This window comes from Scyliorhinus canicula, chromosome 27, assembly GCF_902713615.1.
Source record: "Scyliorhinus canicula chromosome 27, sScyCan1.1, whole genome shotgun sequence".
Classification (NCBI taxonomy): domain Eukaryota; kingdom Metazoa; phylum Chordata; class Chondrichthyes; order Carcharhiniformes; family Scyliorhinidae; genus Scyliorhinus; species Scyliorhinus canicula.
In genome coordinates this window covers 10,862,918-10,889,497 of record NC_052172.1, presented here as the reverse complement: position 1 = coordinate 10,889,497, position 26,580 = coordinate 10,862,918, and the positions used below count along the sequence as shown (strand labels likewise).

General features: G+C 47.1%; 1 protein-coding gene across 3 annotated transcripts in view; it reads left to right on the top strand.

Annotated features, from left to right (window-relative positions):
• The window catches only part of LOC119957804 (sodium/calcium exchanger 3-like), a 323,961-nt gene that overhangs the window by 246,302 nt on the left and 51,079 nt on the right, over nt 1–26,580 (top strand). For all 3 annotated transcript variants that reach the window (XM_038785917.1, XM_038785916.1, XM_038785918.1), the window contains one exon: nt 25,699–25,802. In XM_038785917.1, coding sequence (XP_038641845.1) covers nt 25,699–25,802 — 104 coding nt within the window. The remainder of the gene's footprint in view (nt 1–25,698; nt 25,803–26,580) is intronic.

The following is a 26,580-nucleotide window of genomic DNA, read 5'->3' as shown; positions in this document are numbered from 1 at the left end:
TGCCCCTCCCCCCCTCCCACCCCCCAGCAATGCCATCTAAAATAAATTTAGAATTCTCATCCTGGCTTGCACATCCCTCTATCCCAGCGTGGTTCATAGGAGCAACATAAAGCACGTTTTGACGTGAGGCCACATGAGGTGTTATTCGGCCATTCGGACGAAATGGACTCTTGCTCATTCTCTATTTTGGTGGGCGGGCTTCAGCTGCCTAGGCCTCAAACTCTGAAACCCCCCCCACCCCGTGCTCCCTCCGCACACCAGTTCCAGATTCCCCCGCAGGTGGAAACATCCCCTCAGCACCTGCTCTGTCCAGCTCCCTCAGAATCTTATATGTTTCAATAAGATCACCTCTCATTCTCCCACACTCCAATAAATGTAGGCCCAAACCTGCTCAATCTTTGCTCATAAGACAACTGCTTCATCACGGGAATCAGCTTAATGAACCCCTCCCCCCGAACTGCCTCCAAAGGATGTACGTCCCTCCTTAAATAAGGTGACCAACACTGCACACAGTCTCCACATTGCCCTGTACTATCCCCCACCCCCTCTTGCAATGAAAGTTAAAATTTCAATCGCTTTCCTCACTCCGACTTTTTGTGATTCGTGGACAAGGACAGCAGAACCCCCTGTGGCGCAGAGTTCTGCAATTATCGGTGGGGAAGCACGGTGGCACAGTGGTTAGCACTGCTGCCTCATGGTGCCAAGTACCAGGGCCGCGATTCTCCGCTCCCACGCCGGGTGGGCGAATCGCGGGAGGGCCGCTCTGGCACCCCCCGCGATTCTCCCACCTCCCCCCCCCCCCCCTAAAATGGCGTGTCTTGTTTTGCGACACGCCGCTCGGAGAATCGCAGGCCGCCGTTTTTCACGGCGACCCACGATTCTCCGACCCGGATGGGCCGAGCGGCCTGCCGTTCCCGACCGGTTCATGCCGGCGGCAACCACACCTGGTCGCTGCCGGTGTGAACATGGTGCCAATACCTGGTTTGTGGCTTGTGGGGGGCGGAGAGGGGAGTGAGCACCACGACCGTGTTCGGGAGGGGACTGGCCCGCGATCGGTGGGCGAGGAGTGGCCTCCGACGCCGTTGTGAACCTCTCCGGGTTTCACGACGGCATCGGGCCTTGCGGAGAATTCCGCCCCAGGTTTCAATTCCAGCCTTGGGTGACTGTCTGTGTGGAGTTTGCACATTCTCCCCGTGTCTGCGTGGGTTTCCTCCGGGTGCTCCGGTTTCCTCCCACTGTCACAAACATGTGTAGTTTAGCTGGAATGATCATGCTGAATTGCCCCTAAGAGGCTAGGTGGGTTGGCCAATCTAAAATTGCCCTTTAGTGTCCAAAGATGCACAGGTTAGGTGGATTGGCCAATCTAAAATTGCCCCTTAGTGTCCAAAGATACGTAGGCTAGGTGGATTGGCAGTGCTGAAATTGTTCCTTACTGTTGCCTGATTGTTCCATGATTTTCTAAATGTCCTGCTATCACCTTAATAATGAATTGTGGCATTTTCCCAGTGATAGATGTTAGGCTAACTGGCCTATAGTTTCTATCTCCCTCCTCTCTTGAACAGAGGTGTTACATTTGTGGTTTTAACCTATTTATCCTTGTAATTGCCTTAATTTAATTTTAGAGCTCTAGTTCCGGACTCACATAACTCACCCTCAAGCTGCTTCTAAGCCCACGACCTTCACCACCCCGGACAATGGAACACCACCACCTGCGAGATGTCCTTGTACATGGGGTCACAACAGGTCAGCTTGCAGGGTACAGCAAATAACGAGGAAGGCATATGTAAGGTTTTGTGGACCTTTCCCGAATCTTGGGAATTTTGGGAGATTACAGCTATTATTTCACCAGCTTGGGGCCAGGTCATCCCATTTGCACACAAATAATCCAATTGCTGCTTCCGACGGGGGTGTGACCCGCTCTTTCACCCACTGTGCCAAAGTTAGGAGTGCCCAATTCCTGTTGCTGTCAATCACAAGGATACACGGTCCAGAACAGAAATTGAGGGCCTCACGGTAGCATGGTGGTTAGCATGAATGCTTCACAGCTCCAGGGTCCCAGGTTCGATTCCCGGCTGGGTCACTGTCTGTGTGGAGTCTGCACGTCCTCCCCGTGTGTGCGTGGGTTTCCTCCGGGTGCTCCGGTTTCCTCCCACAGTCCAAAGATGTGCGGGTTAGGCGGATTGGCCTTACTAAATTGCCCGTAGTGTAAGGTTAATGGGGGGATTGTTGGTTTACGGGTATAGGGTGGATACGTGGGTTTAAGTAGGGTGATCATTGCTCGGCACAACATCGAGGGCCGAAGGGCCTGTTCTGTGCTGTACTGTTCTATGTTAAGGGATCCCCACTCCTGCTGCTCTGGGGCTGCCTGAAGAGGATCATGAACATTTCCCTGTGGAACTCTGCTCTTGTGTAAATCCCGTCGCTCCGACATCTGCTGCAGGCAGATTGGGAGTTTGTTCTGCTCTTCTCTGAGACCTGCGGCAGTCGGACAACAAACCCTTGTCAAAGCTGTTGCCAAGCACTGTGGGTCTGCCGTCTGGCCATATTTGTCTCACGCTATCTGTGGCAGTATTCCAAAAGTGTACAACCTGCCAGCCATACGACCTCTCTGAGTGAGATATCAAACACACATATGTTATTTCCAAGATAGTGCTGCATCGCAGTGTGCTATTCTCCACACAGGGAGCACCTTGGAAAGGGACACCGCGTGTGCCGCTGGGTTGAGTCACTCTAGAACCTGGTTGGTCGGTTTACAGCTGAGGGAAACTCAAGAGGGCGACACACGTATGAAAAAGGAATGTAAGATGTGAATTTCCGCTGGGATCTCACAGTCACCAGCTATAACTTCCACAGAAGAGCGCTCTCTCTGTCCCTCCCTCCCTCTCTCTGTCTTTCTCTCTGTCTCTCCCTTTTTTCTCTCTCTGTCTGTCTCTCCCTTCCTCCCTCTCTCTCTCTCTTTCAGTCCCTCCCTTTCTCTCTCTCTCTCTGTCCCTCCCTTTCGCTTTCTCTGTCTGTTCCTCTCTTTCGCGCTCTCTCTCTGTCTCTCCCTTTCGCTCTCTCTGTCCCTCCCTTTCGCTCTCTCTCTCAGTCCCTCCCTTTCGCTCTCTCTGTCCCTCCCTTTCGCTCTCTCTCTCTGTCCCTCCCTTCCTCTGTCTGTCCCTCCCTGCCTCATAGTGCGGTGGAATCTGAGTCATTAAATGGTTTCAAGAGGGAGATAGAGACATTTCTGATTTAAAAATGGGTTAAAGGGATGTGGGGAACAAGTGGGGAGGTGGATTTGGGATCAGGAAGAGATCAGCTGTGATCTGATAGAATGGCGGAGCAGGCTCGAAGGGCTGAATGGCCCACTTCGGCTCCTAAATCATAGCACAATCGCTTCACAGCTCCAGGGTCCCAGGTTCGATTCCGGCTTGGGTCACTGTCTGTGCGGAGTCTGCACATCCTCCCGTGTGTGCGTGGGTTTCCTCCGGGTGCTCCGGTTTCCTCCCACAGTCCAAAGATGTGCAGGTTAGGTGGATTGGCCATGATAAATTGCCCTTAGTGTCCAAAATTGCCCTTCGTGTTGGGTGGGGTTACTGGGTTATGGGGATAGGGTGGAGTTGTTGACCTTGGGTAGGGTGCTCTTTCCAAGAGCAGACTCGATGGGCTGAATGGCCTCCTTCTACACTGTAAATTCTATGATTCTCTCTCTCTCTCTCTCTCTCTGTCCCTTCCTCCCCTCTCTTTCTGTTTCTGTCTCCCCCTTTCTCTCTGTAGACCTGTCATCCTCTGTTTCGCACCATCTCTTTTGCTGTTTGTCCCCCCCCCCCTTCTCTGCTGACATCCCGTCTTTTAAGCTCAGTAAACAAAAGAGGAGAGATCGTGCAGAAATTCACTGAAAAACAACAGTTTAGTATTGGAACAAGGGAGAACTCCCGAAATCTGGTTGCACTAAAGGTTCCCCACGGAAACCCACCCGTATCTCCTAAGCTTGATAAATTACCAAAATCAAATGTTTATGGTGCCAGTTTATAAAACCGTAGCCTTGCCTCTGTGGGAACAGGCTCTTCTGAATCCAATCATCCTGCCTTTGCGTGGGCAGTGAGTGAACTGCACTGTGTGTTTTAATAAGTGTGAAACTATAATTTAATGACATGAGAAAAAGCTGGGAATTGGAAAGCAAACCCGCCCCTAATACTTGGTTTGATGAAATGGGCGCACTGTACCATCAAAGGAAGAGGGCAGAGCGAATAAACTAGAGATTGAAGATGCGATAAATGGCAAAATTCAGCGTTTTGTGAAGATGGTACGGTTCGAAAGGTTTTTTCCCCCAAGATATTTGTTTGAGCAGAAATCTCTCATTCCTTTTTCTTAAATTGGTTTTTGCTGAAGTCAAGAAAATAATATATTTTTTAATAATAATCTTTATTATCGCAAGTAGGTTTACATTAACACTGCAATGAAGTTACTGTGAAAAGCCCCTAGTTGCCACATTCCGACGCCTGTTCGGGGACACGGAGGGAGAATTCAGAATGTCCAATTCACCTAACAAGCACGTCTTTCGGGTCTTATGGGAGGAAACTGGAGCACCCGGAGGAAACCCTGTGACTCTGGTGCTGTGAAGCAACAGTGCTAACCACTGATGCCGACAGATTGGGCAAACATTTCTCCTCATAGATTCACAGGCCAATGATGTTCAGGTTCAAAGGAATCGAGAGATTCTTGTCAGATCTACACGTTTGATTTGAGATATCTGCCTAAGACCTGCTGGAGTCTGCTTGTTTGAATAAAAGGCTGCTTTGACGATCGGAAGATTTTTAGGAAAATTGGATTATAAATGTATTGGGCAATTTAAAAGTTGAAAGTCTGGCGTGGGAATGTGTTTGACTGCAATGGTCACGTTTATCAAAAAAAAATTCTGTTGTGTGGGGACTGGGTGTTTTAGCAGCCAGCAGGTGAAATTTATGAAGGATTGTGTTTTTCAATCTAACTAATGCCTGAAGAAGTCACGGGGAGTTAATGTGCCTTCAGGCCCTGGAAAGTTAATTTGTTTTTTTAGTTTGGGGAGATGTGGTCATTGCTGTAAGGAGCCAAGGATGATAGAGCAATATTTTGAAAGCATTAGAGAAACAGGGTTTTGGAGAAAGACTTTGGGAAGAGAAGTCTGATACAATATATACTAGCGAATAATATAGCTGGATCACAGGTGGGAGTACAGCCTACTGTGGTCGAAAAGCCAGTGGAAAGTCAAACAACTGAGATGTTGCAAGAAGTATATCTGGGAGTTCTTCCTGATTGTGTGGTAACCAGATCACAATGCCACAGGTGGAGACAGGAGGAAGAGAACTTGAGGAGTGCCAATAGGGAGGCTGAAGTTTAGTTGTTAGAAACCATATTTGACCAGATGGTCAGTAAAGAACAAGAGCAAGTGGCAGGCATCTTTAGTTCAAGAAAGTTGGTTGAATTATAACAAAAAGATTTGGAGATAAAGCAGTTGTACCAGTGAGCATATCTGAAAATGGACCCTGAGTGTATAACATTACATTAGAAATAATGGATTAATGAGAGAATGGGGACCTTTACATATTCAAGCCGATGAAAAATAGGCAGAAGTTCATCAAGTAGCATTACCGTTGGGTTATAGAAAGGAGGTTCTGCGGGTAGCATGTGATGTAAGGAGTTACTTAGGGGTGAGGAAGACTCAAGCAAAAATACAAAATTATTTTTATTGATCTGGACTGCATAAGACCGTACTCAACTGTTGCCATACACGTCACACATGTCAGGCAATAGGGGAACCCCAGGCAGTAATCAAACCAGCACCTTTAACACCCATTTCAGCATTTGAGGAACCTGTTACCAGGGTCCTAATTAATTGCGTGGGACCGCTTCCTAAAATCAAAAGTAGGAATCAGTATCTATTGACCATAATAGATGTGTCGATTAGATTTACAGAGGCAATTCCATTAAAAAACATTACACCTCAGGGGGTTGTAGAGGAGTTAACCAATTTTTTAATGAGATATGGACAGCCAAAAGAAATTCAGTCAGATCAGGGATCCAATTTTATGTCAAAATTATCCAAGAAAGTTATGGATAGCCCAAGAATAAAGCAATTTAACTCAACAGCCTACCACCCAGAATCACAAGGGGCATTAGAAATATGGCATTAAACTCTAAAGACCTTGTTGAGTGACTATAGTTAGGATTATCCAGAGGATTGGGATAAAGGAATTCCATTTGTACCATTTGCAATTAAGGATGCACCTAATGAATCAACAGGTTTAGCTTAGGGGGCTAGACAGCTGGTTTGTGATGCAGAACAAGGCCAGCAGCCTTTCCCGTACCAGTTGAGAATTCTGAATTCTCCCTCTGAGTACCCGAACAGGCGCTGGAGTGTGGTGACTCGGGGATTTTCATAGTAACTTCATTGCAGTGTTAATGTAAGCCTACTTGTGTCAATAAAAGGTTATTTGTTATTTTATTTATTTAAATTCGGTCCATTCGAATTGATTTTTGGTCATGAGGTGAGAGGACGTTTCCAAGAGAAATTGGTGAGTCAGTGCTCGGAGACTACATTGTTGGACTATGTCAAACGTTAGGCAGAGATGAGTAGGGCTGGTGAGTTGGCTAGAAAACATTTAAAATTGTCACAACAGGTAATGAAAAATGGTAAGAAATCAAACATTTGTAGTTCTGTTACTGCGGTGAGAGTATCAGTGTTGATACCAATGGTAGGTGAACCATTAAAAGCATGATTTAGTGGGCCTTATCAAATTGAAAGAAAATTGAGGAGGTGAATTATTTGGTAAGAACACCAGTTAGATGGAAAACTCAGAGTATGTCATGTTAATATGCTCAGGAGGCATTTTGATGGAGCAGGAAAGATGGAGTTGTTTTTTTAACGTGAGGAGATGGGGTCATTGCTGGTTGAAGCCAAGGAAGGCAGAGAGACATTTGATAGCATTAGAGAGGCAGGGTTTTGGAGAAAGGCTTTTGGAAGTGAAGTCTGATCTGGAAATCTTTGTTCTTTTAGACCACAAGTGAAGGCAGCTTTCTTTCCCTGGGGAGAGTTTAAAAAAAGAGTAATAATATTTAAAAAGCAGAGCAGGCTTGTCTGAGGCCAAGGAAGAGGCTGAAACTACCCAGTTGAAGCAGCTATCTGAAGACATTCAACCAGTGTCATGAGAATGTCACTTTAAGAAATGTTTGTCTGCTCAAGTGGCTGTAGTGATGTCAGAGTGTGGGCGGAGCAGAGCTCTGGCTATGCTTTTTAGTTTCGCTTTGAGTGATGGAGCTGCAGCCAGCTAAAGAAGGTGTAATTTTGATCTCGCAACCATCTAAAGACTATGTCTAGATCATTTGGTGAATTCAGAGTGATAACTGCTCTCAGTAGAGAATTTAAACCTGATGTGCTTCTGTAAAAAGGGTTTTTGTCTCATGGATGTTAAAAGGAAAGTTTAAGGATTACTTAGTGTTGTATTCTTTGGGGAGTGTATTTGAAATGATGGTTGCTAAGATGTCACTGTCTGTTTTAAAAAGGTTAACTTGAGTTCATAGAATAAACATTGTTTTGCTTTAAACAATACTTTTAGATTTCTGCTGCGCCACACCTGTAGAGTGGGCCGTGTGCTCCCCATACCACAATCTAGTAAAAGTCGTGGGTCAGATGAACACCATGATATACTTTGTGGTTCTCTAAACCCTGGCCCATAAAACCAGAGTCTAAAGGGGTTTTAACAAGAGCCAGAATCTGTTCTGTCAAGCAAGTATTACTCTATGCCCTGCTAATTTTTAAGCTGGATTGAGAGCTGTATGTTTCTTTTCTTGTTGTTTAATGGGAAATTGAGTAGTAGTGTTAAGGGGAATGTAAGCTGTTCTTTGTTGGGTGTGAACTTAAGCGCTTAATATTGCATTTATAATAATGTTTTTTAGAAATACCAAAGCCAGATTTTTTTCATGCCCTCACTCCTGGAGTGAATCATTCTTTCCACACAGTCTTAAAATAAACAAAAATATTGGGGTTGAGGTCCAGTATGCTAACCACTTTGGGGTTTATTCTGTGATTGTTCTATGGTTTACGGGCATTGCCTTAAAGTCACATTAAACATCCATGGATCAAAAATGTAACAGCAAAAATAAAAGAAAGGGAAAGTGAGGCAATAAACAAGAACAAACAGGAAGGACCGTGACAATACATCGGTGAGGAGCTCGCTGATTCTCGCGGGGGGGGGGGAGGCAGTTGGGAAGTCGCCGTTGCCATCATTACCCCTGGGTCCTAAGGTCTAAGCGGCCGATTTAAAGAACACCGGACGCCTGCAATATCCCTTCCCCCGTTGGCTGGCTACTGCTCCGCCCTTCCCTGCTTAGCCTGCCTTCCCTCCCTCGGTCATCCTCCGCGCAACATGCACTGCCACCGCACATCCTCAAACATTGGCTTGGCATTCAGAGGCTCTTCAAAGAGGACAATGTAGCGGCAACTCAAAGTTAATTGTAGAAACTCACCGTTAATCATGGAAACTCACCGTTAATCATGGAAACTCACCGTTAATCATGGAAACTCACCGTTAATCATGGAAACTCACCGTTAATCATGGAAACTCACCGTTAATCATGGAAACACACCGTTATTCATGGAAACTCACCGTTAATCATGGAAACTCACCGTTAATCATGCAAACTCACCGTTAATCATGCAAACTCACCGTTAATCATGGAAACTCACCGTTAATCATGGAAACTCACCGTTAATCATGGAAACGCACCGTTAATCATGGAAACACACCGTTATTCGTGGAAACGCACCGTTAATCGTGGAAATTCATCGTTAATCGTGGAAACTCGCCATTAATCTTGGAAATTCACCGTTGTTCATGGACAAAGTCCACTTCGCGAAGTGCACGCCACTTATGTGCAGTCACGGAAGTGAACGTTGTAATTTCTCACTGGCGGGGAGCTGAATTTGGAGGGGGATTTCGTGCTGGTGAGGTGCCTGAGTTCTGGGTGATGCATTCATCAGGTAGCGTGACCTCCAGAGCACATACTCCTGAAGTGCATGCTGTCGGCAGGAAACTGATTTCTTTAGCCTCTTGCCCAATGACTTTCACCCACCTGCCAGTCTTCCAGCTGTAGGCAGGAGCTGAGGATTCCCCCGTGGTTACCATCGCTTTATATTCCAGGTTTACTATTGGAGCCTGGGGCTCTGGATTACTCATCCAGTGACTTTACCACGTTATCCCCCCCCCCCCCCCCCCCCCCCCCCCCGTTCCGTGAGTGCTCCTGCACCCATGAATGCCAAGCTGTCTCCCTTAGCCATTGCTGCTGGCCGATAGTTCACCATCGGCTTTCCAGAGAGCCCAGAACCAGTGCACAATTCACACCCACGGCAAAACAAACCAACCTGTGCAAAAGCGATAGGGTCAGGTGCGAGCGGGTTGTCACTGTTTACCCACGTCTTTGCAAGTAAATATGTTGATATTGAGGGCAGCATGGTGGTGCAGCGATTAGCACTGCTGCCTCGGGGGCACCAGGGACCGGGTTCGATTCTGACCTTGGGCGACTGCCATAATAATAATTTTTATTATTGTCACACGGAGGCTTACATTAACACTGCACTGAAGTTACTGTGAAAATCCCCTAGTCGCCACATTCCGGCGTCTGTTTGGGTACAGGGAGGGAGAATTCAGAATGTCCAATTCATCGTACAAGCACGTCTTTCAGGACTTGTGGGAGGAAACTGGAGCGCCCGGAGGAAACCCATGCAGACACGGGGGAGAACGTGCAGACTCTGCACAGTAACCCAAGCCGGGAGTCTAACCCAGGTCTCTGGTGCTGTGAAGCAACAGTGCTACCCACTGTGCTACCCTTTGCACGTTCTCCCCGTGTCTGCGTGGGTTTCCTCCCACAGTCAAAATATGTGCAGGTTAGGTGGATTGGATATGCTGAAATTGCTCTAAGTGCCCAAAGATGTGTGGGTTAGGTCATGGGGTTGCAGAGATAGGGTGGGGGGAGTGGGCCTACTTGGGTGCTCTTCGGTAGGTCGGGCAGACTCGATGGGCTGAATGGCCTCCTTCCGCAGATAGGGCTCCTATGATTCATCTACGATTGAGTTTGTTGTCTTCCTGTAGGTATATTGATGTTACACTTCCTTGATACAGGTTGAAACAGTTGTAACTAATAGATATTCAGCCATGGCTTACGCCTCTGAGTTAGAAGGTCCTGGATTGATGTCCACTCCAGACGCTGGAGTCATAAATCTTGGCTGATGTCTAGTGTAATACTGAGGAGGTGCTACACTGTTACGAGGTGCCAACTTTTGAATTTGCTGTTAGCCCAAGGCTCCGTTGTACCTCTTGGAAGTAAGATAGACCCCCCCATGGTGCTTCAAAGGGATGAAGAGTTCTGAGCTGTACGGACTCGAAACATTCACTCTTCATTATGAGGGGTGAGAGGGGAAACAGGCTGCATTGCCATTCTCAGTTGTAAACACCCCCTCTTCCAAAGTAAGTAAGCATTCTCAGAATAAGGGGCAGGCCCTTTCAGACTGAGATGAGGAGGTATTTCTTAACTCAGAGGATGGCAAATCTTTGGAATCTCTACCCCAGAGAGAAGCTCAATCACTGAGCATGTTCAAGCCGGAAATCAGTAGATTTCAGGATACTAATGACATCAGCGGATATGGAGATGGTGGAAAAATGGGATGAGAGGATGATCAGCCATGATCTGTTTGACTGGCAGACCAGGCTTGATGGGCCAAACGGCCTACTCTTGCTCCTATTGTGATCCTAAAATAGCAGGAAATGTCGATTTTAAATAAATAATGTTTCATAGAATCCCTACAGTGCAGAAGAAGGCCATTCGGCCCATCCAGACTGCACCGACCCTCTGAACAAGTACTCTACCAAGACCCACTCCCCACCCTATTCATGTAACCCAGTAACCACACCAACCTTATGGATAATAAAGGGCAATTCAGCATGGCCAACGCAACTAACCTACACATCTTTGGACTGTGGGAGGAAACCGGAGCACCCGGAGGAAACCCACGCAGACACAGGGCAAACATGCAAACTCCACACAGTCACCCGAGGCTGGTATCGAAGCCGGGTCCCTGGCGTTGCGAGGCAGCGGTGCTAACCACCGTGCTGGCACGGGCATCCGACAGCATTGCTCAGCATGGGTCTGGGATAAACTTGGGCAATACAGAGAGGATGCAGTGACCACTTGTCTGAGGAGGCCCCAGCAGCAGGAACAAGTTACCTGTTGATGTGTATTATGATTGGTGAATGGGACAGAAGTGTCTGGTCCTGTGATTTGAAAGGTCAAAGGCATCACACAGCGCCAAAATGTCTCCAGACACAAGGCTTCCAGCCAGATAGCTAAATAGTTACTTTATGACATAACTGATGTAGGGAAAACCAGCACAGCCACTTCAACAATGATAGCCTGGCGTTTGATCAATTCATCGTGACAAAGACTTGCATTGAAACCGTTCCAAGGTGCTTCGCAGAAGATGCAGTGCAAAGATGGCCCGGCTGAAAGGATAAGCTTGCACAAGGCTTTTACAGATTGAGGACACAGTCACGATGGCACAGTGGTTAGCACCGCTGCCTCACAGCTCCAGGGACCCGAGTTTAAATCCGGCCTCAGGTGGCTGTCTGTGTGGAGTTTGCACGTTCTCCCCGTGTCTGCGTGGGTTTCCTCCGGGTGCTCCAGTTTCCGCCCACAAGTCCAAAGACATGTGGGTTGGGTGGATTGGCCATGCTAAATTGCCCCTTGGTGTTGCCATGTGAATGTCCCTTGAAGACAGGTCTTGTTTGACCACATGGCACGGTTCAGTGATGTTGTTTTGTGGGTGGAGCTGGGCTGTGGCTGTCAGGTGAGACGGGGTTTAGTGTTTGGGTTTGTTGGTTTGAACTGCAGAAGAGAAGCAGTTTCTCCCTGTTTTCCCTGTTTTTATTTTAAAGCTGTGCCAGTGAACTAAAAGCACATTGGGTGTGGCAAACTGCCTTAGTAACTTTAAAGATCGAGTTGCGTTCCGGAAAGCATTTTGAATCAGGTGTTTGGAGGTTGGATCAGAGTCTCAGGGAAACGACCATTTAAGTGAATTACAGTGTGCTGGGCTACGCCTTTGAAAGGGGTTTTGGTTTATTGGATTTTGTTATTGAATTGGAACAGCTAAGGGGGATTCATTAAGAGTTCTATACATAGAACATAGAACAGTACAGCACAGAACAGGCCCTTCGGCCCTCGATGTTGTGCCGAGTAATGATCACCCTACTTAAACCCACGTAACCCAACAATCCCCCCATTAACCTTACACTACGGGCAATTTAGCATGGATTACTGTAACTGTTGTATAGAACATAGAACATAGAACAGTACAGCACAGAACAGGCCCTTCGGCCCTCAATGTTGTGCCGAGCCATGATCACCCTACTCAAGCCCACGTATCCACCCTATACCCATAACCCAACAACACCCCCCCTTAACCTTACTTTTATTAGGACACTACGGGCAATTTATCATGGCCAATCCACCTAACCCGCACATCTTTGGACTGTGGGAGGAAACCGGAGAACCCGGAGGAAACCCACGCACACACGGGGAGGACGTGCAGACTCCGCACAGACAGTGACCCAGCCGGTAATTGAACCTGGGACCCTGGAGCTGTGAAGCATTTATGCTAACCACCATGCTACCCTGCTGCCCTTCATGTTTTTTTTTCATGTTTGTAATTGAGAACAATGTCTTGCCCTACATTCTTACAATAAACTTGGTTTTGATAAAAACCCCGAGGAAGTCTGATAAATCACACCTGAAGTGAAGGCTCGTGTGCTCATCCTAGCCAAATTCCACATAAAGGTTATAGGTCAGGGGGCTTTATAAATACACTTTGGGGTTTCTCAGCCCTGGCCCATAACAGTGCTCAAAGGTTAGGTGGGGTTTCGGGGACTGGGTGGGGGAGTGGGTTGAGGTACTGGTGCTCTTTTGGAGGGTTGGTGCTGACTCGATGGGCCGAATGGCCTCCTTCTGCACCAGAGGGATTCTCCGAAACTTTTACGAAACCAGATGACGGGCTGAGGGAAGCTCCCTTTGCCGGCTTCGATTGGCCTTGTCAGTTATCGTCACGGTCAATTGGGTCACGTCAAAATCTTCCCTTTCCCCACGGAAATATATTACAGCGCTGGTTGTGCTGTACACCTCAAAGGATTAGCATACCGAAGTTGGATCTTGAAACCATAAATAATGTAAATGTGGAACATGAAGGCTAGCTTTGTAAAGAGGTATTTATGTCACTGCTTATGTTCAGATATGATGCATCATTCTGCAGACATAAGCACCTCAACATTCCTGAGATGTTCGTCTTTGTTTACAAGTACACCCAGTACTAGTTTTGAATTCTGCAGTATGTATGGAGGTGCAAAGATAAGATTGACTTTCGTTAATGTGGCATTTCTCGATTGCAGACAGAGAGACCCCTGTAATATTGCCAAACATTCTTCCATTTATTCTTTCATGGGATGCCATGGGGGTCATGGAGTCCTATAGCACAGAAAGAGCCCGTCGTGTCCGTGCCTACCTTCAAGCACCAATCTATTCTGAGGCCAGTATTTCTTGCCCCTCACTATGTCCCCTTGAAAGGTGATGGTGAGTTGCTTCTTTGGACTGCTGCCGACCATGTAGTGTTCGAGAAGGAGTGCCAGGAATTTGATGGAGTGACAGTGAAGTAACGGTGATGTGGTTCCAAGTCAGGGAGGTGTGTGACTTGGAGGCGAACGTGTCGTGGGTGGTGAGTTGGCTGCCATTTTCCTCCAAGGTGGTTGGCAGAGGTCACGGGTTTGGAAGGCGCTCTCAAAGGAGGCTTGATGAGTGGCTGTAGTACATTGTGTAGATGGTACACACGGCTGCTACTGTGCATCGGCGGTGGAGGGAGTGATGTTGGTGGATGGGGTGTCAATCAAGGGAGGGGGGAGTTGCTTTGGCCTGGACGGTGTCAAACATCTTGAGTGTTGTTGGAGCTGCACTCACCCAGGCAAGTGGAGCATATTCCATCACACTCCTGACTTGTGCCTTGGAGATGGTGGGCAAGGTTTGAGGAACCAGGAGGTGAGTTACTCGCCGCAGGATTCCCAGCCTCTGACCTGCACTTTGTCATGGGAATGTCACTTTAAGAAATGTTTGTCTGCTCAAGTGGCTGCAGTGCTGTCAGAGTGTGGGTGGGGCTGAGCTCTGGCTCTGCTTTTTAGCTTCGCTTTGAGGAAAAGCTTGGGTGTGGCTGTTTTTTAGTTTTGTTTTAGTGTTGGAGCTGCAGCCAACCAAAGAAGGCGTAATTTTGATCTCTCTGCCATCTAAAGACTATCTCTCGATCATTTGGTGAATTCAGAGTGGTAACTGCTCTCAGTAGAGAATTTAAACCTGATGTCTTTCTGTAAAGAGGCTTCTTTTTGTCTGATGGATGTTGCAAGGAAAGATTAAGAGTTACTTCGAGAGTACTGTATTCTTTGGTGGGATGATTGGTGTTGATAGTTGTTAAGATGTTTACTGTGAGTTTATAAAGTGTTAACTGGTTTCATAAATAGACAGTGTTTTAATTTAAAAGTACTGTAGATTTCTGGTGCATCACACCTGCAGAGTAGGCCCCTGTGCTTCCCCATACCACAATCTATTAAAGGTTGTGGGTCAGGTGAACTCCATGACGCACTTTGGGGTTCTCTAAACCCTGGCCCATAACAACTTGTAGTCACTGTATTTATATGGCTGGGTCCAGTTCAGTTTCAGGTCATTGGTAACCCCCAGGATGTTGGTAGTAGGAAATTCAGTGATGGTAATGCCACTGAATGTCAAGGGGAGATGGTTCGATTATTTCTTGTTGGAGATGGTCATTGCACGCAGAATACGCAGCCAAGATTAATCGTAATTGTTAGCATAGCTGGGTGGGGACTGCAGCTCTCTTGTTATTGGGCTCGAATAACCTTCTCTTGAGACATAACCATTCAGGCTGAATGATTGTGGGGTGGGGAGGGGAATAGAAGTTACACTCTGAATGTAACTGAGCCTGATAGGATTAACATGGGCTCTGTTCAAGTCTTACCTGAACGTGAGGGTTAAGGAGCAGCCGAGTAACCATTGCTTCCCTGGAGTTGTGGACATCCATATCTCAATGTGATCTTCATAAAGTCTAATGGGTGATTTAAGTTTCCAGGTAGTTCCAAGATAGCTGGGTAAACATCTATCACACGGCTCTCTGGTTGGCTCCCAGTTTGTTGTTGATTGTCTGTAATGGGTCATTTACAACAATGTGTTTCCCTCCATTCAATAACACTCCCCTGTACACCAAAAGAGAAAATGCTGGAAAACCTCAGAAGGTCTGGCAGCATCTGTGGGGAGAGGAAAGAGTTAACGTTTCGAATCCAGGTGACCCTTTGTCAAAGCTAAAAGGCATAGAAAGTGGGAGATATTTATACTGTGGGATGAGGGAATGCAAGATGAGTCATAGCCACAGAAACCATGGGGAAAGAGTGCTAAAGGCAGTCCCCAGAGAGAACAAAAGGTGTGAAAGACCAAACAGCAGATAAACTACAATCAGAGGGTAAAATGGGACAGATGTAGGGGTGAAGGGGTAGCAAAGAAGGGAAAAGGAAAGGAGAGGGGCGATAAGATAGCGGGAAAAAAATATATATAAAGAAAGACAAGAAAGAAATAAAAGGTAAAAGACAGTTAAAATGAAATGAAATGAAAACAAAGGGGTCGAGGTGGGGTAGAGCTAATCATCTGAATTGTTGAATTCGATGTTGAGACCGGAAGGCTGTAGCGTGCTTAACCGGAAGATGAGATGTTGTTCCTCCAGTTTGCGTTGAGCTTCACTGGAACATTGCAGCAGGCCAAGAACAGACATGTGGTCATGGGAGCAGGGTCTAGTGTTAAAATGGCAAGCAACGGGAAGGTCAGGGTCCTGAATGCGCACAGACCGAAGATGCTCAGCAAAGTGATCACCCAGTCTGCGTTTGGTCTCTCCGATATAGAGGAGGCCACATTGGGAGCAGCGAATGCAGTAGACCAGATTGAAAGAGGTGCAAGTGAAACGCTGCTTCACCTGGAATGAGTGTTTAGGGCCTGGGATGTTAAGCACGGAAGAGGTAAAGGGGCAGGTGTTACACCTTCTGCGATTGAATGGGAAGATGCCATGGGTGATGGGAGAGGTACTGGGTACGGTGGAGGAGTGGACTAGATTGTCTCGGAGGGAACGGTCTCTGCGGAATGCTGACAGAGGGAGTGAAGGGAAGATGTGTTTGGTGGTGGCATCACGCTGGAGTTGGCGAAAATGGCGGAGGATTATGCTTTGCATACGGAGGCTGGTGGGGTGAAATGTGAGAACGAGGGAGGGCTCTATCCTTATTCTGGGAGGGAGGGGGGGATGAGGGTAGTGGCGCGGGAGATGGACCGCACACTGTTGAGGCCCCTGTCATCAACTGTAGGTGGGAAATCCCGGTTGAGGAAGAAGGAACACATTTTCAAAGCACCATTTTGGAAAGCGGCATCATCGGAACAAATGCGACGGAGGCGAAGGAGCTGAGAGAAAGGGATGGAGTCCTTACAGGGTGGAGGGTGCAGAGTTGTATTCCAGATAGTTGTGGAAATCAGTGGGCTTGTAATTGATATCAGTAGGTAGTCTATTGCTGGAAATGGAGACAGTAAGGTCAAGGAAGGGAAGAGTCTGAGATGGACCAGGTGAAAGTGATGGAGGGGTGGAAACTGGAAGCGAAGTTGATGAATTTCCAGCATCCGCAGTAATTTGCTTTTGTACACGAGGTGATTCATTTCCTAGAATCTCTACAGCGCAGAAGGAGGCCATTCAGCCCATCGCGTCTGTGCTGACCTTTCGAAAGAGCACGCCACCTCGGCCTAATCCTGGCCCTCGCCCTGTATCCCCGCCCAAACTTTGGACACTAAAGGGCAATCATGCATCGACCTACCCAAAGAGCACTAAACCTCGGCCCACTCCCCCCACCCTATCTCTGCAACCCCATGCCCTAACCTGCACACCTTTGGACTGTGGGAGGAAACCAGAGCCCCCCCCGGAGGAAACCCACCCAGACGCGGGGAGAATATGCAAACTCCACACAGACAGCCACCCGAGGCCGGAATCGAACCCAGGACCCGGGCACTGTGAGGCAGGCACTGTGCCACCCTGCCGCCCCATTAATTTCACCATCTGCCAGGGTAGGTTTGCAACCCGGGCCCCCAAATACACTGGATTGCTTGTCCAATGACAATACTTCTGAACCACTGCCTTCTCTGCGAGTTGAAATGATATTCTTACTGCCACAATAGATTCATACTCTAGTGGGTGGGTTAAGGCCTCAACGTTTTCAGGTGTCTCTTTCCTCAATGGGATCGGAACGGAGAAGCATGTGTTTGCACACACAAATCACTTTCAATTATCAACCACCCCCACTCTAATTACAGAGTGTTACCAGAACAAAAGTCAACCATGCCTCCTCTCACTGCAGAATGTGTTTCCCGAGATTAGAAAAACAAGGCATTCCCACGGTGAAACGTTATTAATTTGACTGAAATAAAAAGGGCACGAGGGATCTGTGCTTGTTTTCCAACAATAGCTCTCGAAAGTCTAATATATTAGGAGGCATCAGCACACTTAGTTGTCTAGCTCGTCAATCCAAGCATAACCCCAGGACGGTTTCACAATCAATCTTGGTTTTCAAATAGGTAACAGAGCAGAGGAAATCCAGTTCGCTCTGAAAGGTTTGTTCAGCACAGTGCGGGGGGGGGAAACACAGAATCTTGTGCTGTTGGGGATTCTTACATGGCCACTTTGCAAACCCCTTTATATGTTAGGCACCTCCCCAGGAATGAAAGCAAAGCAGTAAATTTCAGTAACACGACTCTCAAAGGACATTTAATATCTTTATTAATATTCATTTATGGGGTGTGGGCATCACTGGCTGGGTCAACATTTATTGCTCATCCCTGAAGGTATTTTAGAGTCAACCGCATTGCCGTGTATCTGGAATAACATGTAGGCTAGACCGAGTAACAAAGGCAGCTTCCATTCCCCAGAAGGTGTCAGTGAACCAGATGGGATTTTACGACAATCAACCTTTTAATTTCAGATTTTTATTGAATTCAGGTTTCACTACCTGCCATGGTGGGATTTGAACCTGGGTCCCCATTGCATTACCCAGTGACAATAACACTTTGACACTGCCTCCCCATTATTATCAGGACGGGGTGAATTGAGTGGAGAGTGTGATCTATAGGCCCCAATGTCTTCCTCTCTCTTTGTTAATGAGCTCCCACTTTGGGTCCATCCAGAATCTACAGATCGGAGGGCCATGATTTTCAATGTCTTTGATTGGCTGCCCATGGGACCCATGACAGGAGCAGGAAGAGGCCATTGAGCCCCATTCCGACCTGTTCCATTCAATTAAAACATTGGCTAAATCGCTGGCTTTTAAAGCAGACCAAGCAGGCCAGCAGCGCAGGTTCGATTCCTGTACCAGCCTTCCCGAACAGGCGCTGGAATGTGGCGACTAGGGGCTTTTCACAGTAATTTCATTGAAGCCTACTCGTGACAATAAGCGATTTTCTTTCTTTTTTCTTTTTCGGATTCGTTTTCCCATCTTTGGTCCATATCCTTGGCACCTTTAACTAACGCAGGAGACAAGGGCGGTATTGTTGCTGAACTGGTATTCCCGAGACCAAAGGTAGAGCTCTGGGGACCTGGGTTTGAATCCCACCACGGGCATTTCCAAAATTAGAATTCAATAAATTCAAGTACAATTCTTTTTTTTAATAAATTTAGATTACCCAATTATTTTTTCCAATTAAGGGGCAATTTAGCGTGGCCAATCCACCTACTCTGCACATTTTTGGGTTGTGGGGGCGAAACCCACGCAGGCACGGGGAGAATGTGCAAACACCACACGGACAGTGACCCAGAGCCGTGATCGAACCTTTGACCTCAGCGCCTTGAGGCGGTTGTGCTAACCACTAGGCCACCGTGCTGCCCTAAATTCAAGTACAATTCTAATGTTAACCTTGGCATCGTTGTTGATTGTCTGAAAAACCATCTGGTTCGCTGACGTCCCTTTGGAGAGGGAAATCTGCCGTCCTTACCCAATCTGGCCTACCTGTGACTCTGGCCCCACAGCAATGTGGTTGATTCTTAACCGCCCCTCTGAGATGGTCTTGCAAGCTGTGCAATTCAGGGCAATTAAAGATGGGCAATAAATTCTGGCCCAGCCAACGATGCCCACATCCCTTGAACGAATAAAGGAAAAACATCTATTGATCTTAATCTTGAAAACTCCAATTGACCCAGAACCTCAGCCTCTTGGCAGGGAGAATTCCAAATTCCTCCAACGTTTTGTGTGAAAGTATTGATTCCACCTCTGAATGATTTAGCTTTAATTTAGAATGATGTCTGTTTGTACTTGGCTCTGTCACCAGAGGAGATCATTTCTCAGTCTCGATACTATCAAATCTCCAACATTAAAAAAAATATATTTTTATTGAAGCTTTTGCAAAATTTTTATAACAATAACAAACAAAACAATAATAACATAAACATCAACATGGTAAACTGGACGTTTCCCACCCAACCCCTTCTATACATCCCTTACCATATTGCACCTACCCACCCCCCCCTCAGATTGTTGCTTCTGCTGACATTTTAATTTTCCCCGGGAAAGTCGACGAACGGCTGCCACCTCCGAGAGAACCCCAGCATTGACCCCCCTGAAGGCAAACTTTATTTTCTCCAGTTTGAGAAACCCAGCCATGTCACTGACCCAGGTCTCTACGCTCGGGGGCTTCGAGTCCGTCCACATTAACAGGATCCGTCTCCGGGCTACCAGGGAGGCAAAGGCCAGAACGTCGGCCTCTTTCACTCCCTGAACTCCCGGGTCTTCTGACACTCCAATGATCGCCACCTCTGGACTCGGCACCACCCACGCACCTAGCACCGTGGATATTGCCTTGGCAAACCTCTGCCAGAATCCTCCAAGCGTCAGGCATGCCCAAAACATATGTATAAATCCTCCCAACGTGTTGAACAACTCGATCAAATCACTTCAGTCTTCTCTGCACAAGGGGATTCGAGCCAGGTTTATGTGACCCCCCCCCCCCCCCTCCCCCCCCCCCCCCCCCCCTTCTCATCATGTAACCCTCAGCCTGGTAAATCAGGTAAATCAGCATTGCACCCCTTCCCAATCCACTGTCATTCCTGGGGTGCAGAGTCTGGAGTTGAACGCAGCTACTCCAGATGGGGGGTCTGACCGAGGCGTGATACAACTGAAGCTGACCTTCCTCACCTTTATATTCCATCACCCTCGATATCAAGGCCACCTATCCATCGATCTTTTAGATTGTTATTCGTGACTGCCTGTGGACTTTTAACGATTTGCGTACTTGGTTTCTCCAATCATTCCGCTGATGAATGATCGGCAGCTATTTAGAAAATACTCTGATTCATTCCTCTGGCGTTCTTGCACCTGCCATTTTGAATTATTCTTCAATTTGTTTTTACCCACTCGCTCAGTTTGTGTCCCACGTACACTAATTACTGTCTCATTTTACTTTGTGCAAACCTGGGGTGGAATTTAATTGCCGTGCCCCCATGATGAGTTTGATGGCGGGTCATTTAATTTGTTGTGAGGAAAAACAGACACCACCCACCCTGCCCTGGCTCTTGCTCTGCCTCCCTTGCAACCCTTCCCCCCGCCTTTTGACACTCTTCTCGCCATCACTCACCTGCGGCCTGTGCCCATCAACGTTCCTGGGTGTCAGATGGGTTCATTACCATCAGCGGCCACCACCTATCGGTGGCACTGCGGAGCGATGTAGAGATGGCGGCCTCCGATTGGAGTAGAATTCCATCGCCTGGGGTCCTTGATCTGGGGAAGGCCTGCCGCTATGGAGTTAAATGCCTGATAAGATAGACATGATGTGGAGATGCCGGCGTTGGACTGGGGTGAGCACAGTAAGAAGTCTTACAACACCAGGTTAAAGTCCAACAGGTTTGTTTCAAACACGAGCTTTCGGAGCACGGCTCCTTCAAGAAGGAGCCGTGCTCCGAAAGCTCGTGTTTGAAACAAACCTGTTGGACTTTAACCTGGTGTTGTAAGACTTCTTACTGTGATAAGATAGAAGCAGGGAGGCTGTTTCCACAGGCAGGTGAAGCTAGAACTAGGGGGGCAGAGCCTCAAAGTAAGGGGGAGCAGATTTAGGACTGAATTGAGGAGGAACTTCTTCATCCACAGGGTTGTGAATCTGTGGGGTTCACTGCCCAGTGAAGCAGGCTATCTTGTTGAATGTTTTTAAGTCAAAGATAGATAGATTTTTATGATTGGCACTTAATGTGCCTGGCCTTCCTGAAAGTAGGTGGCACGGGATCTAACCCAGCTCTCTAGAATAAATATTGCCCTTGAGTATAACACTCTCTTAGTCCTTCTCTTTGTACTTGAGAAGTTTAGACCCAGAACATAGGCCTGGGAAAATTTGTCACATCCTATCAATCAAGAGTACTTGCTCGTCCCTCCTCTTTCACAATACATTTTCAATCCAAGTTAAAATACTATCTCCAATTCCATGCATTCCCATTTTTGCGAACAGTTCCTCGTGTGCAATCTTATTCAGTTTATTCGACAAGTCCACAGAGGTCCACCTATCACTCCCAATCAATGACCTCCTCAAAAGATTCAACTAGATTATTCACATATAATTTACCCATGACAGACTCATGTTCAAAGAATCTCTGCAGTGCAGAAGGAGGTCATTCGGCCCACCAAGTCTGTACCCACCCTCCCAAAGAGCATGCCACCAGGGTCCACTCTCCTCCCCCCCCCGCACTGCAGTCCACCTCCCTATCCCTGTAACTTAACCTGCATATCTCCGCACAATAAGGGGCAATTTTAGCATGGCCAATCCACCTAACCTGCATATCTTTGGACTGCGGGAGGAAACCGGAGCACCCGGAAGAACCCCACGCAGACACGGGGAGAATGTGCAAAGTCCGCACAGACGGTCACCCAAGGCCGGAATCGAACTCGGGTCTCGGGTGCTGTGAGGCAGCAGTGCTAACCACTGTGCTATTCTGTTGGTCCATATTCGTTCACATCACTCCTTTTTCAAGGGCAGATTCTCGTACAGCTAACGTTAAAGTGATAGGCCTATAACCTGGTTTCTCTCTCCCACCCTTTATGGAGTGACATTAGCCACACTCCAATCTAATAGTACAATTCCTAGTTCAGGGAAAGATCGTAGACTAGTGCCTGCTTCAGAAATTCTCTCATCTACTTTTCTCAATACCCTGGGGCGCAGCCTCATCAGAACCTTGGTGTTTATCTGCTTCAAACCCAGTTATGCTTCCAATACCCCATTGTGTTACTTACATTGAATCCAAAAAGGCCCTTGCCTTGATTTGATTTTCGTTTCCTTTCCACAGTCGGGTCACAGAATCATTACGGTGCAGAAGGAGGCCATTCGGCCCATCATGTCTGCATCGGCCCTCCAAATGAGCATCATGACTTAGTGCCATCCTTGTGGCTTTTCCCTGTAACCGCGCGCAGTTGTTTCTATTTGAATAATCATCTCAGACAGGGCCCTTGAAGCCAGTGTAGATACAAAGTTCACCCGTTACAATATGGAGTGCTGCCTGAGTTCAGATCAGCCCATTTTAAAATGGAACCCCGAAGGACTATTACTAAAGCTGGTGGTTCAAACTCCATTTCCCCGCACATCTCCCCATAACATTCCCCCTCTCACCTCGAACCCGTGCCCCCTTGCAATTGAGTCTCCCACCCTGGGAAAAAGCTCCTGACTATTCACCCTGTCTATACCTCTCGTAATTTTGTAGACCTCAATAATAATAATCTTTATTGTCACAAGTAGGCTTACATTAACACTGCAATGAAGTTACTGTGAAAAAACCCTCGTCGCCACATCGCCACAACAGGAAAAGTCCCTCGTCGCCTGTTCGGGTACAAGGCTGGAGAATTCAGAATGTCCAAATTACCTAACAGCACGTCTTTCGGGACTTGTGGGAGGGAACTGGAAGAAACCCACGCAGACATGGGGAGAACGTGCAGACTCCGCACAGGCAGTGATCCGAGCCGGGAGCTGTGAGGCAACAGTGCTAACCACTGTGCTGCCATGCCGCCCAATCGGGTCTCCTTGAGCCTCTATCTTTCCAACAAAACCAATCTGAGTTTATTCAACCTCTCCTCATAGCTAACACCCTCCAGACCAGGCAACATCCTGATAAACCTTCTTTGTTCTCGCGCCATAACATCCACGCCCTTCTAGTAGTGTGGCGACCAGAACTGCACACAATATTCCAAATGTGGCCTAACTAAAGTTTTACTTAGCTGTAACAGGAACTGCCAACTTTTGTACTCAATGCCCCGGCCGATGAAGGCAAGTATGCCGCATGCCTTCTTGACCACCTTATCCACCTGCATTGCCACTTTCATAGAACTCTGGACCTGAATGCCCAGTTTCCTCTGTATGTCAATGCTCTTAAGGGTTCTGTCATTTACTGTATAGTTCACACCTGAATTTGATCTTCCAAAATGCATCACCTTGCATTTGTCTAGATTAAACTCCATCTGCCATTTCGCTGCCCAACTCTCCAATCTATCTATAATTATGTTTTGAGATTTTTCCTATTCCAGTGCTTGTCCAGTGATGTTTTCATTGTGTTCCAGCTGTGGTCAAGTAGTCGGTTGATGTAAAGAAATCTGTGTTAATTGCCGTCTTGAAAAATACCTGATGGTTCTCAGTCAGTGCTCCCATGCTACCTATTCAACAGTTTCACTGTCGACCCTCTCAGAATCTACCATTTTGATATTCTCCTGAATCTTCATTTTTTAATTAAAAATCCCCAAAATGTTTTCTTTCATTATTCGTAAGAAAGGAGATGCTGACCTCGACCGTTACAATGATTTATAATCTGAACCATTTGTGTGAATATTTACTGATCTCCTCTGTATGTATATGTGGAATAATGATCACTCTGTACTGCACTAGATTTTGGGAATTCGATGCGTATTGTGGTTAAATAGAAAATTGCAATCCATCAGTAAGAATATTTACTTTAAAAACGTCAATATTTCAAGCCCATATTCATAATTAACATTTTTTTTTTAAATTTAAAGTACCCAATTCTTTTTTTTATCCCAATTAAGGGGCAATTTAGCGTGACCAATCCACCTACCCTGCACATCTTTTTGGGTTGAGGTTGCACACACGGGGAGAACGTGCAAACTCCACATAGACAGTGAGCCGGGGCTGGGATCGAACCCGGGTCCTCGGCGCCGTCAGGCAGTAGTGCTAACCACCGAGCGGCCCTCATCATATTCATACATATAATCGCTCATTTCTGGTATAATTCTAATGAATCTTCCTGTAGGACTGGAAATTCCCACCCAAAGTCAACGGACCTCTGGCTGGTCCGTCAAATTTTTCGTCCACCTACTGACGATTCCCACCTTGGGCGGGACTGGAAAACTCCCAGCTGGTAGGTCTCCAAACTTGCTATAGGATTAGGGAACTGGCTTCTGGAATTTGGTAATCATTAAATCATCGAATCCCTACAGCGCAGAAGGAGGCCATTCGGGCCATTGAGTCTGCCCCGATCCTCCAAAAGAGCACCCTAACCTAGACCCAATCCTCACCCTATCCCGGAAACCCACCCAACCCGCACATCTTTGGACTGTGGGAGGAAACCGGAGCACCCGGAGGAAACCCACGCAGACACGGGGAGACCTTGTAAACACCGCACAGTCACCCAAGGTCGGAATCGTGCCTGGGCCCCTGGCGCTGTGAGGCAGCAGTGCTAACCACTGTGCCACTGTGCTGCCTGAACATGAAGAGACACAAGAATATATACGTAGAAGGATTTTAAAGCAGCAGAGTAAAGGAGCAAAGATAGATGGAATGGTTCAGGGCATGAAATCCAAGAGCTGAAGGCATTGGTGCTAATGTGTGTGATGATATGCAAATGTATATAATGATATACACGACCTCCGACCAGCAGGTGGCAGTGTAAATCTACCATGTGACTCTGTACCTCGAGGAGTTGGGAGTTAGCCGTGTTGGTTGATATACTTGCAGTTGCTCTTGTATAATTTAGCAGTATTAGTCATTTGTAATATATTTCTTATAGTTATCTTTACCACACATTTGTTTTATAATAAAATACTTTAGCTAGTCAAGAACTAGATGTTCTATTGTGCGTCATTCCTACCGGCTGTAGCATAAGAACATAACAGTGTGTACTGATTAAAATAGGTGATGCTTGAGAGGCCAGAATTAGACGTTTGCAGTGACCTTAGAGGGTTGTAAGGCTGGAGGAGATTACAGGAATAGGAAGGTGCAAGGCCATGGAAGTATTTGGGAAAAAAAGATGATAATTTTCAAATCGAGCCAATGTGGGGGTGATGGGTGAATGGGTCGTCGTGCAAATTAGGACGAGGCTAGCAGATCTTAAGTTTACGGAGCCCAACCTAGCTGACATTCGACTGCTGATAGTTGACTGCGCGTCTGTCTTTGGTGGTGGAGCTGCGAATTTGCGTTTGAGGGGTGTCAGCCACCACTGATCCTCCACATGTTCCTCCTGTCAGAATGCACACACACTCGTGCAGATTGGTCCCGCTGCTCAACAGTTTTCCTGTTTTTTTTTTTCTATCTCTGCAGGAAGACAATCCAGGTGAAAATTGTGGACGACGAAGAGTACGAAAAGCAGGAAAACTTTTTTATTGTCCTGGAAAAACCAAGGTGGATGAAACGTGGAATTTCAGGTTTGCATGAAGCAAAAAAAACCCATAATGCAATATCTGTATAGTGCGCGAGAGGACTCTGTTATGGATCTCTCTTTGTTACAGTCCACCTCCGTAATGGGAAGCTCCATTATCACATTGGGCTTGGGTCTCCGGCCGCTTGTTTCCCGGCCATACGTTCGATGGCCGCGGGATACACTACTCCCGCCGCTTGTCCGTGGGAATTCCCTGGGTTATCAGAACCTTGGTTTTTATCTGTTTCAAACCCTGTTATGCTTCCAATTCCCCATTGTGTTTCTTACATTAAATCCAAAAAGGCCCTTGCCTTGATTTGATTTTCGTTTCCCTTCCACATTTGGGTCACAGAATCATTACGGTGCAGAAGGAGACCATTCGGCCCATCATGTCTGCATCGGCCCTCCAAATGAGCATCATGACTTAGTGCCATACTGGTGGCTTTTCCCTGTAACCGCGCGCAGTTGTTTCTATTTGAATAATCATCTCATACAGGGTCCTTGAAGCCAGTGTAGATACAAAGTTCACCCGTTGCAATATAGAGTGCTGCCTGAGTTCAGATCAGCCCATTTTAAAATGGAATCCCGAATTCCCGTTGAAGCCACCCCACTCCGCCGGGAAATGCGCAGACGGGGGTGCGCTGCCAGCGGGAACCGAGAATCCCGGTGGGCGGAGCATTCGGGCCAATCTCTCTTACACGCTCCAGCTCTGTGATTGGATTGTGAGTTCGAACTGTGTCCCTAACACACTCATCCCCGTTGAAAAGTTTCGTTACGCACCCTCA